General features: G+C 26.9%; 2 protein-coding genes across 2 annotated transcripts; both read left to right on the top strand.

Moving 5' to 3' along the window:
* Nucleotides 1-3,505: 3,505 nt before the first annotated feature.
* LOC145830714 (translocon-associated protein subunit gamma-like) lies at nt 3,506-4,651 on the top strand. The gene has a single exon (XM_082938287.1). The coding sequence runs from the start codon at nt 3,535-3,537 to the stop codon at nt 4,093-4,095; it is 561 nt and encodes a 186-aa protein (XP_082794413.1). The 5' UTR covers nt 3,506-3,534; the 3' UTR covers nt 4,096-4,651.
* Nucleotides 4,652-4,699: 48 nt separating this feature from the next.
* On the top strand, nt 4,700-7,892 carry LOC145829841 (beta-1,3-glucosyltransferase-like). The gene is made up of 9 exons (XM_082937714.1): nt 4,700-4,979; nt 5,322-5,551; nt 5,710-5,856; nt 6,001-6,137; nt 6,299-6,432; nt 6,625-6,750; nt 6,888-6,934; nt 7,039-7,137; nt 7,204-7,892. Exons 1-9 carry the CDS (start codon nt 4,717-4,719, stop codon nt 7,434-7,436), a joined length of 1,416 nt encoding a protein of 471 aa, XP_082793840.1. The 5' UTR covers nt 4,700-4,716; the 3' UTR covers nt 7,437-7,892.
* The last annotated feature ends 8,311 nt before the right edge of the window (nt 7,893-16,203 follow it).

Genomic DNA, 16,203 nt, shown 5'->3' with positions numbered 1-16,203 from the left:
ACAATAGGATCCTTATGGGAGGCGTAAACTAAAACAGCAAATAACTAGAAATTACTAAAAATCTATCTCCTCCTAGGTTTTTTGAGATAACTACCTCAAATTTTCAGGAAATGTTCCTTGCAGTATTTAGAAAATTCTGTCGGAAGAGAATTTAAAAAAATTAAAAAATAAAAATTTTATAATAAAAAAACAAAAAAAAAACTGTTTTTTTTTGTTTATTTTTTATATAAAATTTTTATTTTTTATTTTTTCAAAAATTCCTTCCGACAGAATTTTCTAAATATATCAAGGAACATTTCCTGAAAGTTTGAAGTAGTTATCTCGAAAAACGTAGGAGAAGATAGATTTTTAGTGAAATAGTCTATTTTTGCCGTTTTAGTTTGCGCCTTCCATAAGGAGCCTATTGTTGGCTCCTATTTTGACCGGCTATATCTCAAAAATTATTTTGAACTTTTTGAATCTGTAAAAGCATCTTGTAGCTTAGTAAAAACTATATAAAATAAGATCAAAAACCAAAAAAGGGTGTTTACCCCCCCTATGCCCTTAATTTTTTACTTAAAGTTTATTACTGATCCTTTAAATCAATCGCTTCTGACAGAGATGCCACATACTCAGGATACTCATGTCAATATGAAGTTTTGAGAATCTCAGGATAACTCAGGGTAATTTTGGCTAATTTGAAATTAAAAAATTATAATAGGATGACTTAGACCGGTTTATTTTTGTTATATAAAACTCAGAATAATTTTAAGGTTTCTGAAGATATTAGGCTGTTTTTTCGGATTTTGAATGAAATTTTGTTGATTTAGTTTCAATATTTTTAGTTTTTTAACAAATTTTGTTTAACAACTTTGTTTTTGTTTATTTTGAAAATATTTTATTTTTAAAGGATTGAAAAAAAAACTTTGACTGACTCAAGACAGTTTCAATCACTTTATTTTGACTTAAAGAGTGGCAACCCTGCTCTGAAAGTATTATTTAAGTTTTAATAAAGAGCATAAGTAACATTTTTCTACATACAGTACACTACCGCTTAAGTACGCAAATTGAACCCGACCAAAAAGTGCGTACTTAGCACGTGTAGTGCGTACTTTTTGACGACATAGTATAATATGAAATTTAGTTGTTTGTTTTCTTTCTTACATCTAGCCACCAAATAATTAAGCCAAATAAACAAGTCTTTTTATTTTAAATAACATATTAAATACATAATTCTAATTTGTAAAAATTTTTAATAGATTTTAAAATGATTTATTTTTTCTAAAAAAAGTTTCTACATAATTAATACATACATTTAATATAGAAAGTCAATGTCAGTCAATAATTTAAAAAAAAAATTAAGCTACATTTTGTTTTGTTAGAGGAAAAGTACCAAACTACATTGTGTTTACCAAACATTTTCAAAACATCAATGTATGTACATTTAAATTAAATTATGACTTAACTATTTTGTATTTGTAGGTTTTTTTAACTTTGTCATCTATTTTTATTTATTTTATAGCATTGCAGCTCAAATATCATTATTCTTTTTACTTTTCTGCAACCACTACATAAGTATTTAGTTTATTAACATTTAATAACAGGACTGTCACAATCTCAGGTTACTTAGACTACTCAGGATTACTCACCCTAGTTTAAAAGTTGTGAAAGTCTCAGGCTAACTCAGCAATTTGGCCATTCTACCTGGAAAATTAATCTGGAAAAACTTGATGATTGAAAATTTAGGCAAAAAAACTGGAATTTCTTAGAAGTTCTAGTATAACATTCTTTACTTTGTCTTTCTGGATAAGTGCATACTTAAGGCGTGATGCGTACCAAAAAAAGTGCGTACTTAAGCGGTAGTATACTGTACTTAAGCTGTGGCATGCAGTGAGATAAAGTAGGAAATCAAAATATAACACCAATTTAGAATTAACTTCTACAAATTTTTTTTTTTGAACTGATTGTTTAATTATTATGCATAAATTAATTTACTTTTTGTGTTTATGAATTTGTTAACGTAACTTAATTTTAATTAATTAGTTTAATATGTTTTTAAATTAGTTTAATATTCTTAATTATTTACTGTGATTTGATTTTTGTGTTCTACTTCATTTGTTAAAGTTAATAAGTTTTTAATAAATATATTTTTAGCTTACAGTGTAATAAAATAAATAAGTACCTTTATTGTTGGGCATAGGTGGGTAAGGCTGATTTGAATTACAAAAATTGAGATTAGGTCTTGTATGAAAGATAAACTGTTAAGTAAAAGTCAATTTTTTAACAATCTAAAACAAAAATAATTTTGAGATGTAGATATTGTTTGTAAAAAGTTTCCAAAACAAATGAATGGACTACAATTTTTCATTGTCAATGTTTACTAAAAGTAAAAATCTATTGGTTTATTCTTTTATTATAGTTAGAAAGTTGCCTTTATCCCAAAATCCACTTTGAGTTATGTTAGGAAGTAAAAATTTTTGATGGGTAAGAAAAAAACCCTAAGAATTAGATCTGCTTGTACATAACCAGGTTATAAAATAAATATTATGACTTTATTAAAATATATATATAGATATTAAATAAAAAAGGATTTTCAATTAATTTGTGTTTTTATAAACCTTAATAGTCTTTAAACATATGACTAACACCTTTTAATTAAATTAAAATTTACTATAAAGTGCTTATCAAATATACTCAAAGTAATTTTTTTACTAGCTATAAGTCTGTATTTTAAGCTGGCTGAGCTACTTTCAGATTAAATTAATATAGAAATATAAAAAATCAATTGAATATTTGAATTATTGAATAATTATTTGAATAAATCATTAGGATAGCCTTAATTTTAAATATCAAAGTTAAACTATATTTAAAATTAGTTTATATTTTTTATATAGCAAGAATTAACATATAATTGTTGCTAAAAGTGTCTAGCCTAAAAATCAGAGGTTTGCTATCATATTGGTATTAGGTATAAGAAAATTTAAAGCTTAACTAGGTTTCAATTAGATCACAAATTGGGTTAGCATCTCAACTTTTAGCAATGTGTTTTGTATTTTTTTAAATGCATATAGATTAAAAGAGAAATCTGTTTTTGCTACAATTTATTTATTCTTAATTTAGACTTACCAACTGTTTTTGAGTTTTATGTTAGTTTTAGAAAATGTTTGTGTAGTTTTTTTTTATTTTGCTAGCCCTTATGAGAGATACAAAAGTAAGCTAAAAACAAATTAAGAATTAATTTTTTTAATGCAAGTAGCTTTATTAGGCTTAAACTATTTAAAGGTTAAGGTAAAAATTGGTACATAAACCTCTGTTCAATACTAAGAATTAATGTAAACTTAAAAATCTCTTTTTAATGAAACCTAAAAAAACTAAAGTAAATTTTATTGCTTTTGTTATAATTAAATTTACATAAAGCTTTTAAGTGTTTTTTTTCTACAGCTAGTTAAATATTTATGGCTATTTTAAAGTCTTTGCATTTAGAATATAAAGTATAAATATCAAATGTTGTAATTTTTGCAGATTTTAATTTGTAGTTAAACAGAACCAAATAAAATGGCACCAAAATCATCGGAATTCACTGAGGACGAGAAAATGCTTCTTGCTGATTTTGGACGCGGACTCACTCGCAAGTCCTCAGCAATCTTCTACTTCCACGCTCTGTTGGTCTCTGCTCTCCCACTCTGGCTCTTCACCCAGATCCAGCAGATGGACATTGTTGAAAACGCCATTTTGTTTGGCGTTGGCACCCTGGTGAGCTTGTTCCTAATTGCGTACGCCTACAAGAACAACAAGTTCATGCTTAAGCACAAGATCGCTCAGAGTCGCGCTGATGGCGTCGCAGCCGAGGTCCAGGCCATGATCAGTGAGTCAGGAGATGCCAAGAAGGTGTCAAAGAAGGAAAGGGATGAGAGGATATTGTGGCGCAAGAACGAGGTTGCTGAGGCTGAATCCATCCAGTTGGCTGTTTTCAACACCAACCTTCTCTTCCTCTTGCTGGTCGTTGTCTTCGCCTTTGGAATGCTCAGGAACTATGCTCTAGTGTTCAACTACGGAGTGTCCATGCTCATGGCAAGCGGCTTCACTGCCTTCCTCTCCACTTCTTCTCAGAAATAAACAACTCATTTGTTTTTGTTTTTCTACAAGTGTGTATGCTCTTTTCGAGCTTAACTGTTATTTTTGATTAGGGTATTTAATGAGTTCAACTATTATTCTAATAACAACTATACTTTTTTTATGAAGCTTTGTTGTAGCAGGTGAATTAAAGTTACCATCTTTAATTTTTTACTTATGATCTTTTGTATAGTTTTAGTACACTATATTGTTGTTAATTTATTTAAACTTTTTTCTTAACTCCAAACTCGTTATTTATAATATTGAAGTTTGTTTATTTATACACACATAATCTTAGCCTTTGAACTATCTGGACTATATGAAGCTAGTGCAGTATGAAATTAAATTATTACTTTTCATCTATAAAACATCAATATGAAGCTGATTATTAAGTTTGTAACTTAAAGTGTACTTAAAACATCTTTTAGTAAAGTTTTACACCCGTCTTGCTATAAATGCTTGCAATTAAAGTTTCAATTTAAATTCGTGTTAAATTTTGAGTTTTGTATATATTTTTGTTTTTGTTGTTGACTCGATTGTAAATAAAATAAATTAACATATGGTGTTCTTTGTAACTTAATGTTTAAATTTACCTTGTAGTCTAATGAGTAAGTGAATCACGAAATGAGGGGTTTCTGCTTTTCGACAATCCTCTTGCTTTTCCTAGCATCAGGCTGCCAGTGCAGAAAGAAGGGCGCTTCCGTCCTGGTGCTGATCAGAGGCCAGAGCGATATGTACAATCACCAGGCGGCCTACGAGAAGCAGCAGAAGCTGAACAAGCAGATTGAAAAGCACAACCTGCGAGCAGAGGTGGCTCTCGTTCAGCAAGAGTGGCCAGTTGAAGCTGCTTGGACCTTGTTTCCGCTCATACCTGACATGCATGCCAGGTAAAAAGCAATAGCTTAAAAACGATAAATATAACTGGTCCCTTCAGAAATATTGACCATTAGTCATGAATTTTTAGTAAATATTTTAAGTTAGAAAAGTATTCAAATATTTGCAGCTGTAACTAAGATAACGCGTCTGCAAGGTAATATTAACAGTATATTTATGATAACAGCCATTTGAAATTTTACTGTCTTTCTTTGTTTAATAAAAAGATATGAATGTGGAGTGTAAATTTATAAATTCTTTACACAAAAACATATTATCGTATTTAAATCATATCTTTTTTTGATGATATATAGAAACTTAATGAAGTAGTTCAAAAAATGCATTTGTTATAATAGATATGGTGACAAATATGAATGGGTGCTGGTCATTGAAAGCTACACCCAGGTCAATCTGATAAAGCTGGTCACAGAAGTGCTTCCCCGGCACGACTCCGACGACCTGGTGTTGCTGGGCAGGTGTCTTCATGACGACAGCCCCACCATCATCCACCATTTCGCTTTCTTCGATGGTGAAGTGAAAAAGTTCAACTACCCTGATTTGGACGCTGGAGTCTTGTTTTCAACTGGTACATTGCGTTAATTTCTTTAAAAGAATATTTAAGTAGCGAATGTACTGGAATTAAGATTTGTATTTAATATGTTTTAGTATGTTAAATGTTAGCCTAAGTTTAAAATTTTTCATACTAAGTTTAATTCAAATAATTTCAAACAAACTTACTTAAAGGTCTGCTTGCGCAAATCGCCGACGAATACAGCATGGAAACGCAGAAAGCCAACTTTCAAATCGACATCAAGCACGAGATTGCCAAGATCCTCCACGACAAATACGACGTCAAGATGACTTGCCAGCCGCGAATGTGCGGGGTTAAAGGTAAATTTACATTAGCTGTGTGCTGTTAGTATTTTGTTAAAGTGATGTTCCTACTGATCTTTCTCCTATAATTAAACGTATTTAAAGTGAAGATATGTGAATAATAATAAGATGAGTTAACAATAAGCAATTGTGATGTTTCAGGATCAAATGACGATTGCGTGACGTGGCTCGACGGTAAAATTGCATCGTCGTGTGGTGAAATGTGGGACCCGTTGAAAGTTCAGTTCTCCGTGAAAACAACTGAAAAGTTTCATAAAGATCGAATTCCTGTTGTGAAAGTTTGTAATGATAGATTTGGAAAAATATTGTTGAATTTGTACTTGATTTTCGTAGTTCATCTGACTCTTTTTTTTTCTAATTTTCTTTAAGTTGTAGTTTTTAAACTTAAGAAAAAATAAAAGTATTTTTTTTAATATTCCTAGCTGTTAAATAAATTCAGGCAACTTGGGGAAAGTTCATGCAACGTGTCACTTATTATTCGAACGTCACTGATGAAAAACTGGGAATGACTAATTCGGGTGGAGTCCCTAACACGGAACAGGGTCACTGCGGTAAAATGGAAAAAATCATCAGGTTTGTTGAAAATATCCAAAGCTTTTAGAATATAAATAATTTAAAAACAACATCGTTTCGTAGCATATAGTTTGAAATTAACCTTGAATTTTTGTTTGGTTTTAGACTATGTTTAATTTTGTAAACATTTAATTTTATTGTACTATATAATATAGAAAAAAGGTAAATAGTTTTTAATTTATTAAATTTTAGAGACTTTGGCGAAATGGACGGTGATTGGCTAGTTATTGTTGATGACGACACAATATTCAGTGTGGCCCGGATGTTACAAATGCTCAGCTGTTACAACCACCAACACAACATCGTCATTGGTGAAAGGTTTGTTGATAACGGTTTAATAAAAATACGTTGAAACAGTTTCTATAAAGTTTGAAGCTTTAATTTGTATTGTTGAAAAACAAAAATTTTTGAATTAAAAAAAAAAGTGTGATTAAAAACAAGTACATTTATTGCAGATATGGTTTTGGGCTAAACACTGGATACGGATATTCTTATATCACAGGTAATATTAAAAGTTATCACTACCTGACTTAATAAGCAAATAGTTTTTTTTTAGAAATTTGTTTTTAAATATACAATATGATTTTACAAAATTATGCACGCTAGGTGGCGGAGGCATGGTGATGAGCAGGAAAGCGGTTACGAACTTCGTCGAGAAGGGGTGCAAGTGCCCCCACATATCTACCCCCGACGACATGTACCTCGGTTTGTTTTAGTTAATAGAAGCATCTGAAATGTTCGTAAAAATAATATTTACCCTTTTTTCAACAGGTCAATGTTTTTCTCGCACCGTGGGAATACCCGTCACCCACTCCCCTCTCTTCCACCAGGCGCGCCCCGAGGACTACTCGACCGGTTTCCTCGGCAACCAGGAGCCCATCAGCTTTCACAAGCACTGGCAGACCGACCCCGTCAAAGTGTACCACAAATGGTTTTTGGGGGCTGACAAGAAAGCCTTCCCCGACGTTGAGTTCGAGGACTTGACCGTGAAAGACGAGTTATAGAAATTACTTAGACGATTTCGAGCAGTTTGAACTATTTATGCTACCGAAGAAAAACTTGCAGCTGTTTTCTAACCTGACGTGCCTTTAAACACTTCGTCCAATTTTTATTCATATTGACTAACTTATTAAGAAGCTCGCGATTTTAAGTCATTAGTGTGAAAGAGTTAATATTTTTTATTTGTTTGAAGTCATACCTACATTAGTACAGTTTTAAAATTGTTTCAATCATTACCTACATTACACTAAACTTAAGTTATGAATTAGCAATGACTTTTTTGTTTTCAATTATTTGCACCAAATTACTAAATAGAAGACCAAATTTTTGCCAAAAAGTTGCACATGTTGAACTATCTTTGGAATGCATACTGCTTGAAGTTATGGTTTATATAAATTAAAAAAAAAATTCGAAGCAATTTATGTGAAAATTATAATCAATTTGTATTACTCGTACTACTTCTTGAATAAAAATCAAAAAAATATTATAGTTCATTAAGGAAAAAAAATCTAATCAGTTATTGGAAACAATTCAGCTGCTCTTTATAGACTTAAGGTTGAAACTACTAACAAAACAAATGTAATAAATATTTATCACAAAACTATAATTTTAAGTCTATAACTGTTTATCAATAAAGTTTGAATTTATTTATTTCCATGAAATTAGCTAACATAACTTGAATTAAAATGTTTATACTGTGAAAAGTATTTAAAGACAGTTGAGAACAAAAATTTAGCCATGTTATTTTATAATAAAAAGATTGTTTAAACGCTAATTACTAATAAAGAAGTTTTAAGTTAACTAAAAACAATAGCACTTTTTCTTAAACAAGGTATCTAAATAAAAAGTAAATTGTTAAAACTATTTTTTTATTTATTATAATAAAATCTAAAACTTTTGTATTGTATTAACCTATAATTTTCAAGCCATGCATATACTTTTTCCAGCAAAAATGTCTTAAAACAAAAACATATCTCTGTTCTGTTACAAGTATTGATATTTAATACTAATTGTTTTGTAAGCAAAAGATAAATACCTTAAAAAGTAAGTTAAGATGATAATTAGTAAAAACTTGAACATCACTGAAAACTAGGCAGCTAAATATTGAGTTAAAGTTTTATAAATAAATTCAATTACCTCCTTATTATTTATGCGTTTTACACACAAACTTAGCTTTAAATAATTGAAATGAACAAATAATTTGGTTGTAGTTGGATGTCCTCAGTTTGTTCTTTTAATTAGGTAAGTTTTTATATGTCTAATAACTTAAAACTCACTACATGATAAAAGTTTGTTAATTAACTACTATTTTGTTTTTATAACTGTAGTTATTGTCGTTATGTTTTTGTGGTTACAAATATCCATTCACATTGTTTTTATTAGTTTCTACAAATGATAATCCAGTTTATCCCTAGTAGATTCATAAGTTCTATTTAACAAACCGACTTTTACATTTATAAATGGTTAATGAAAATACGAACTTTTTGTCTCCTGCGTCCCATCAGACATCAGTTTTTACAGGAATCATACGCGAGATACTAATATTTTTTTTTTTGAAAATATTGGCAAGGTATCAATTTTTGTCTGCACAAAACTAGTCAACTTTAAATAAAAATTAAACTTTATTTCGAATTAATTGCTAGACTGTTAATTTCTTTCTAAATAAGAGTCTAATTTACGTATTTAGATAATTGTGTTTAGTAAGTTTTGATATAATAGATTATAAAGTGTTTCTGGGAGATGAGTTTTTATTCTGAAAACTTAATAAGGATTGATTAACTTAATAAGTAATAACTTTGATCTCCTCTCCAGTAATTTCACTTTTTGTGCATTAAGTGATAATACGCAAACAGGTGAAAGAGTGTCTTTATTAGTGAGAAGGGGAGTAATATAAAGTGGTTCTTTATTTAAAATCGCTTAAAAAGTTTAGATTAAGTGAGCTAGCACTAAAAGTAAAACTTTTAATTTATTTATAGGATTTACATGACAATTTAGTTTCCGAAAACTCATTTTCTTAAGATATTTTCTAGGGCCATACTTAATAGAACATATTTATTTGAAACTAAAAGATTATGTGCCAAAAAGTTTTATTAATAATAGGCTATGTCTTACAACTAAACATATAGGCTAAATCGTTAAATCTGATTTTAAGCCTAATCTGATTTAACTCACTAATAAACTTTAGAGAAAATATCAGTTTAGTTCGAAGCATGTCAGTTTAAATTTACAAAACTTTGCGTATGAACTCAATTTTAAACTGATTGAATTTGTTTATAGCTATAAGGTTTAGCTGTCTGGGATAGTTTGAACTGGATTTTACCCCAGTTTTAAAACGTTTCACCAAAGGCTTTAGATTTAGTAAATTATGTTGGTACTGTAGCATTCATTAAGTTGTGGTTTTGTTTGTTGGACTTTTTAATTTGAATGTTTTAAAAATGTTAGGTCGAGTATTTCAAATTTACTAAATTTCAATTTTGATAATGTAATGAGGTTTAACATTGAACTCTAAAACTTTATCAAAAATGACAATCAAACTTACCACTTAATATAGTTAAAGTCATTACAAGTCTATTCTTTTTATCTTTCTAGGATTTTAAAATATTTTAAGTTCATGTTTTTTAATTGCCTTAAAGAAACTTTATCTTTTTAGGTCTAAAGGTTCATTAAAAGAGTTTAAATGCAATCAAAATTTGCTGTTTTCTTTTTTTAATTAAAATGTTTTTAAAATTTAAGAACACTTATAAAAACTTTAATTAAGTGTATATCTATTTTTTAATTCTTGATCAGATACCTCGGAGATCTTAAAAACTTTTGTTCCATACTCGTTATCAATTTACGTGCTTCTTAGATCTAAAACTTTTTATTTTATTCATAAGTATTAGTTCATTATAAACAAAGTAATAAAACAACACTAAGTAAATGTTTTAAATAAATCAAAACATATGAAGCTTTGTAGAACTGAACTAAGCAATTTTCGATTAATAAGCTAGTTTATATAAATTTGTTTTATTACTTCCTAGTTCAAATACTTTATGATATTAACTAGAAAACAAATTCTTCAAAGCATTTCAATTTTTAAAACACCTTAAGTAAAGTTTTTTTTCAAACTAAAGAAAAAAATTAACTGGTGACATTATATTAGTACAAATATGCTTTATTTTATAATCAAAACTAAAGTTATTAATGTTCTATTTTTGTTATTCAAGTATTAAAATTAGTGTTTAAAACTAAAGAAGGTTATCTAAAATGTTATATATATTTTTTGATAAAAAATTGTGTAACTTAAATCAACGACCTAAAGCCATGATCAAAAAGTTTTAACTTTGTCTTTATCAAAATTTTTATTATATTTTAAGACATTCAAGTTAAAACTTTAGTTTAAACAGATTTTATTTATCAGTACTTTAAGTAAAAAACCTAGAAAAAGCTTTATTTATGATCTCTTATAAAAAAAAGAAAATTCTATAAGTAGTTTATTTTGTTTGTTAGAAAAAATGTAAAACTAAAATCAAAGTAACAGCTGTTTTTAAAATAAATAATTTCGAACTCATTATATGTTAAAGTTACATACTGTATATTTTAATAACAATTTATTTATTTAGTTGAAAAGGTGTTAGTTACAGAAACTATATTTTAAATATAACTATGTTTAATAGTCCTGGGACAATACGTTTAAAGGTACCCAAGTGGTGTACGACTCGATAAACGAAAGGATTTTTGGACACTAAGTCTTAGGATCAATTATTTTGAGCGTATTTTTTTTTCCTTCAGCAAATTACAATAATAAAGTTAAGAAAACTACAGAAAATTTTTTAAACCAACACAGTTTTTTGTACTTTTGTAAAATTAACAAACATATGGTTATATTGTTTTTCACAATTTGAAAATATGTAAAATTATTAATTTTTTATAAAGCTGTATAAAAAAACAAGAAATTTTTTTGTGATACCATCAGCGTTCTCCTTCAATTTGTTACAAGTGTTTTAAATTTTTTTCGTCACTAAGATCATACTTGTACAATAAGTTATTACATGATAATAAATTGTTTTATACTTAACTATTAAGAATGTATATTTTCAAGTCTTAATCTTAATAATTGTTTGTTTACTTTTTTAACTGATATTAATACATTAGTTACTATATTATTTTCCACTAACGTAGATTTTTATTTTATTCACAAATTAAATAAAATTAATTGTATTTTTTATACTTGGTACTTATTTTGTAATAAATATACTATTTTAATTATGTTATATGCAAATAGCTGGATAACTCAACTAAATTAGTTTTTTTAAGTAAGCACTGAATTTTTTGTGTGGTGATAATATTCAAAAACAGGTATAGTTTTTTTGAATTTCAATTTAAAACATTAATTTTTTTCTAATGTTATCTTAAAAATGTTTTTACTTTAGTTTTTTATTGTTTTCACTATGTATTATGTATCAAAAAAGTATACCTTTAGTAAACTTAAAAGTACTAGTTTAAAAATGATATAATAAGTTATGTAGTAGTTGCATAAACAACAACAACAGGTTTTATAAAATCAGAAGTGTTACAATTAGATTCAGGTATTCTTTTAATATATTTTTTTACATTCTCATGATATCTTAAACTGTCAAAGATTAATTTTATACTGAAAAATAGTAGGAAATTTAGTTGTTTGTTAAACTGATATATTTAAAAAAGTAAAACAACAAATAGTTTTACAATAGCTTAATTTTAGACAAACTTTTTTTATTATTTAATTGGTTGTTAAACCTTTTTTAATACTAAACAAATTATCGTACGGTAAATTATAACTATATCCCTAAATTCTAACAAATCTAACGATAGAAAAATAGTAAAAATTATAACTAATGTTGATGTTCATTTTTACATGATTTTTAGCTTAGTACGTATAAATTTTCATTCAATGATCACTAATAAACAACTACAATAGATTATAACATTACTATATAGACAACTTCAGTCACGTGTGTTTAAAATGTATTTTTCTGCTTAGAAAAACTTCTTACTTGATAAACGTAAAATGTGGTGTGTGACTCGATGACTGAGAGATTTTTTCGTTCACCCAGGTCCTTTGACCAAAATTTTTTGAGAATCCACGTTTTATTGAATGTGCACATTAAACTTATTATTTTTGACTGTCTGTATTACGTTATTACTTATAATATTCATACTTTGGGTTGCAAACCAAACAACAATAGTATTCAGTTTAAATTTTACTAAAAACTGGTATTGCATTAAGTTGTATAATAATAGTTCTCGTACTCTATATAAAAATAAAAGAATTTAAATTTTCTTTTATAACTATAGTACAAAATTAATTAACAAATATAACTGAGTCAAAAAGAAGTAACTTTACTAAAGATTTGTACATTATAAATATATAGTGTACATTTTTTTTAAATAAAATCTATTGTGTAAATTTTTTTTAAAGTTCACTTTAGAAAATTAATAAAACAACTAGCTTAGACTATGTTTAAAACAGTTACTTTCAAAACTAAACACAACTTTAAAAGTTGTTTTCAGTTGTTGAGCATATAAAGCAAAATATTTTTTATACAGTGTAGAAACTGAGTAATACCAAAGTATGTTTTATGTCAGTTATTCTAATATTTTTGTAAAAAGTTAATATGCTTGCCTTTAAAGTTGAAACATAATGTTTAAATGATTTTAACAAAAGCTAACTTACTCTAAAAGAATTGCAATCACTAAAAAATAGTTTAGTTAGTTTACACTTTTTATAACTTAAAATTTCTGTATTTATTGCGAGTACTTAACTAAAGCTATTACTTATTAGTTTTACTACTGTGTTAAGTAATTGCTCATTAATAAGAGTAAAAAAAATAGATTAGAACATTTCTTGATAAACTTTGTTATTTGAATTGCAGATTCATAAAGCTTCTTTACCCGCTTGAAAAGCGTGCGTTCCTGTAATAAGGATTTTTAAAATCAAAATCGTATTAACACCACAAATAGTGAAGACAGAGAGGAAGGATAAAGCTGCCAATTAAAATTAATTTAACTATTTATTTTTAAGCAACATATTTATCTAAAATATTTATTTTCAACAGTCAGCGTACATGAACAAAGCACTTACTGCTTGTTATAATTGCGTACTTTTACTGATTTTAAAAAATTCTAACTCTGATGTTTTGTTGATAGTTTTAATACAGCCTTTACAAAGACTTCTATAGTGATTATCGGTCAGTTAAACATAGAATTAAATCAAAAAATATTTGTATACTAGCTATATCGCAATAGAAAATTGTATCGCTTTATTTAAGTTTAAAAATCTTATCATTATTAATATAAAATAAAAATAGGCTACAAAACAAACTTAAATCTAAATATGTCAAAGATCTATTTTCAGATTACAACTTATAAGTTTTCAAAGCAGATTTATTAAAAAGTGTTATAAATGATTAAACTGTACTATACTAATTGAAGTTTATTTCCTACTTATATCTAATTTAGTTGCAAACTCGTTTTATATTATCTACGGCAGATTGTAACTATTTTATTTCACATTCAATAATCCTATTTTTTAAAACTACTTTATAAAAAAAAGCTTTGTTAAATCACTTATGCAAATATAAAAGTATTTAAAATCTGTTAGTGAACAGCTAAACAAATATACATACTTATTTTATATTAATATTTTCAAAATAGAACTAAATTGTATCTACTTGCTTAAAAATGTAATAAAGCTAGAAAAAAATATTGTTCATTGATTTGAAAATAAGTGTTGTGAGACAAAAAATAAAATCTAAAATTACATAAGTTATGTGTTTAAAAAAAAGTTCTAATCGCAATTTTAAATTCTTATGTTTTTAAATTGTACAAAAAATTAAAAAAAATATTTTTAATATTTTTTTTCTTTTCTGAAACTTTCTTCTATCAATAACTCAAGATTAAAAACAATGCTTAGAAAGTTTTTATGTGTTGCGACAAGTATTTTTATAAATAAGTTTTGTTATGTTATACATACTTGCGCTTGTAATTTTAAAAAGTATTAAATATATTAAAAACATTGTAAGTGAAGACAATTATTTTACGTAAAGTTCAAAAAAAAAACTAAACTACAGCCACTGATTAAAAAGGTTTATAACAATTAAATCACTACGGTATGATCAAAAACTTGTCTATACCAAGTTTAAATGCTATTAGATTTTTCACGATTAAAGATTTATTTACTTTATTTTTTGTGAAAATATAACTTTTCTTTTTACAAGGCTATGTTTATTTTTTTATAGAATAATTTTCAGTCGTTCAAAAAAGCAAAAAATTACGAAAATCAGATTATAACTGCTACTTAAAGCTTTGAAATGTATATACTATTTTTACAAGATCTTTGTTTATAAGAAGTAACTAAGTTTGTGCTACTTCACACCTAAGTATAAGCTAACCTAGTTTTACAGAAAACTGTTTTGATGTTCATCCATTTTTTCTATACGACAACTTTTACAAGCAAGCTATGTTATGCTTCATTTGATATACAACTCTAATTCTTTTTTAAGAACTTGCTAAATTGCAATGCATACAACTGTAAGTTATTTTTAAAGAACTTTTATGCTATTTAAAATTAAAAAAAATTACGCTTATTAATAAATATGGAATCAGTAGATTTTTTTAATGAGTTAAAACGACATCAAATCAACTATTTGATCACCACCATAGTAAATTACTGTTTATTATAACTTAATTTTTACAAAAAAAGGTTACACACCATGTCCTAGACAAGACATTAAACTGTAAACAACAAGGTGTTCTACTCAATAACCAAAGGGTTTTTTAATACACAAGGTCCTAGGACCAATTATTTTGAACGTATTTTTTGTTTGTTGTTGTCCATGACAAAAAACTAATTATAATACTTTCTAAGATTTTGAGATTTTAGTATTTCAAAAAAAAACAACAATACAAACATTTTAACATGAAAAAATCTTATAAATGACTTATATATAGTCTACTATTTGGAAACTTGTACAAAATATTTTGTTTTATTTAAATAAGCTTTTAATTTTATCTATGATTAAATAACAACTTATTGTTGTAGGAGGGCTCTTCCTTGTATTGTAAAAGCTAATCTTATTTAGTTATATCTCAGCTATAAATACCTTTTGTTAACACTGGGTTTCTATCTTGCAAAGTTTTACTGGAAGAGCTTTCAAAATGTCATTTTTACCCTTCTCTATCAGGCCACTGCTTAAGGAAACTCAAAATACTAAATTTAAGCAATCCAAGTAAAGTGAGTTCAATACGTTCTGTATGGAAGTCGCAAATTAAAAATGATAAAACACTATTTCAATCAAAATCTATGTTTCCCTCTTTTTAAAATTAATCTTCTTTAAGTTTTTACAGTAAATTATAAATTAGTATATAAAAACTTCCTACTGTAAGAGTGGCAACCTTAAAAAAATATATATATAAAGTAGATATAAAAAACAAATTATTTTGTAACTTGAAGTAATTAATATAACTATCATAAATATTAATATGAAGCAATTTGAAAAATAAAAGACCTGATTTAGTTGTTTTAAAGCATAGTTTTAAAAGTACTTGCCTTGTTTTGAAATTTTGGGTTTGGTTATAACCTTAAAACTTAATAAGGTTTTACACTAGGTAATGTGGTGGATATTTGTTTAAAGTGTTAATGACTATCTTTTTTATTGATTATCAAAAATAATTCAAACAGGTTCTTAAATTAGCAATTTTTTATTAAGAAAAATTATTAGAATTTTTTTTTTATTCTGATATTCATTTTGT

The sequence above is a fragment of the Thalia democratica genome, chromosome 1 (genome assembly GCF_965202585.1).
Source record: "Thalia democratica chromosome 1, ktThaDemo2.hap1.1, whole genome shotgun sequence".
In the NCBI taxonomy this organism is placed as follows: Eukaryota; Metazoa; Chordata; class Thaliacea; order Salpida; family Salpidae; genus Thalia; species Thalia democratica.
The sequence above is the reverse complement of the archived record's forward strand: the minus strand, read 5'-3'. Positions and strand labels throughout refer to the sequence as shown.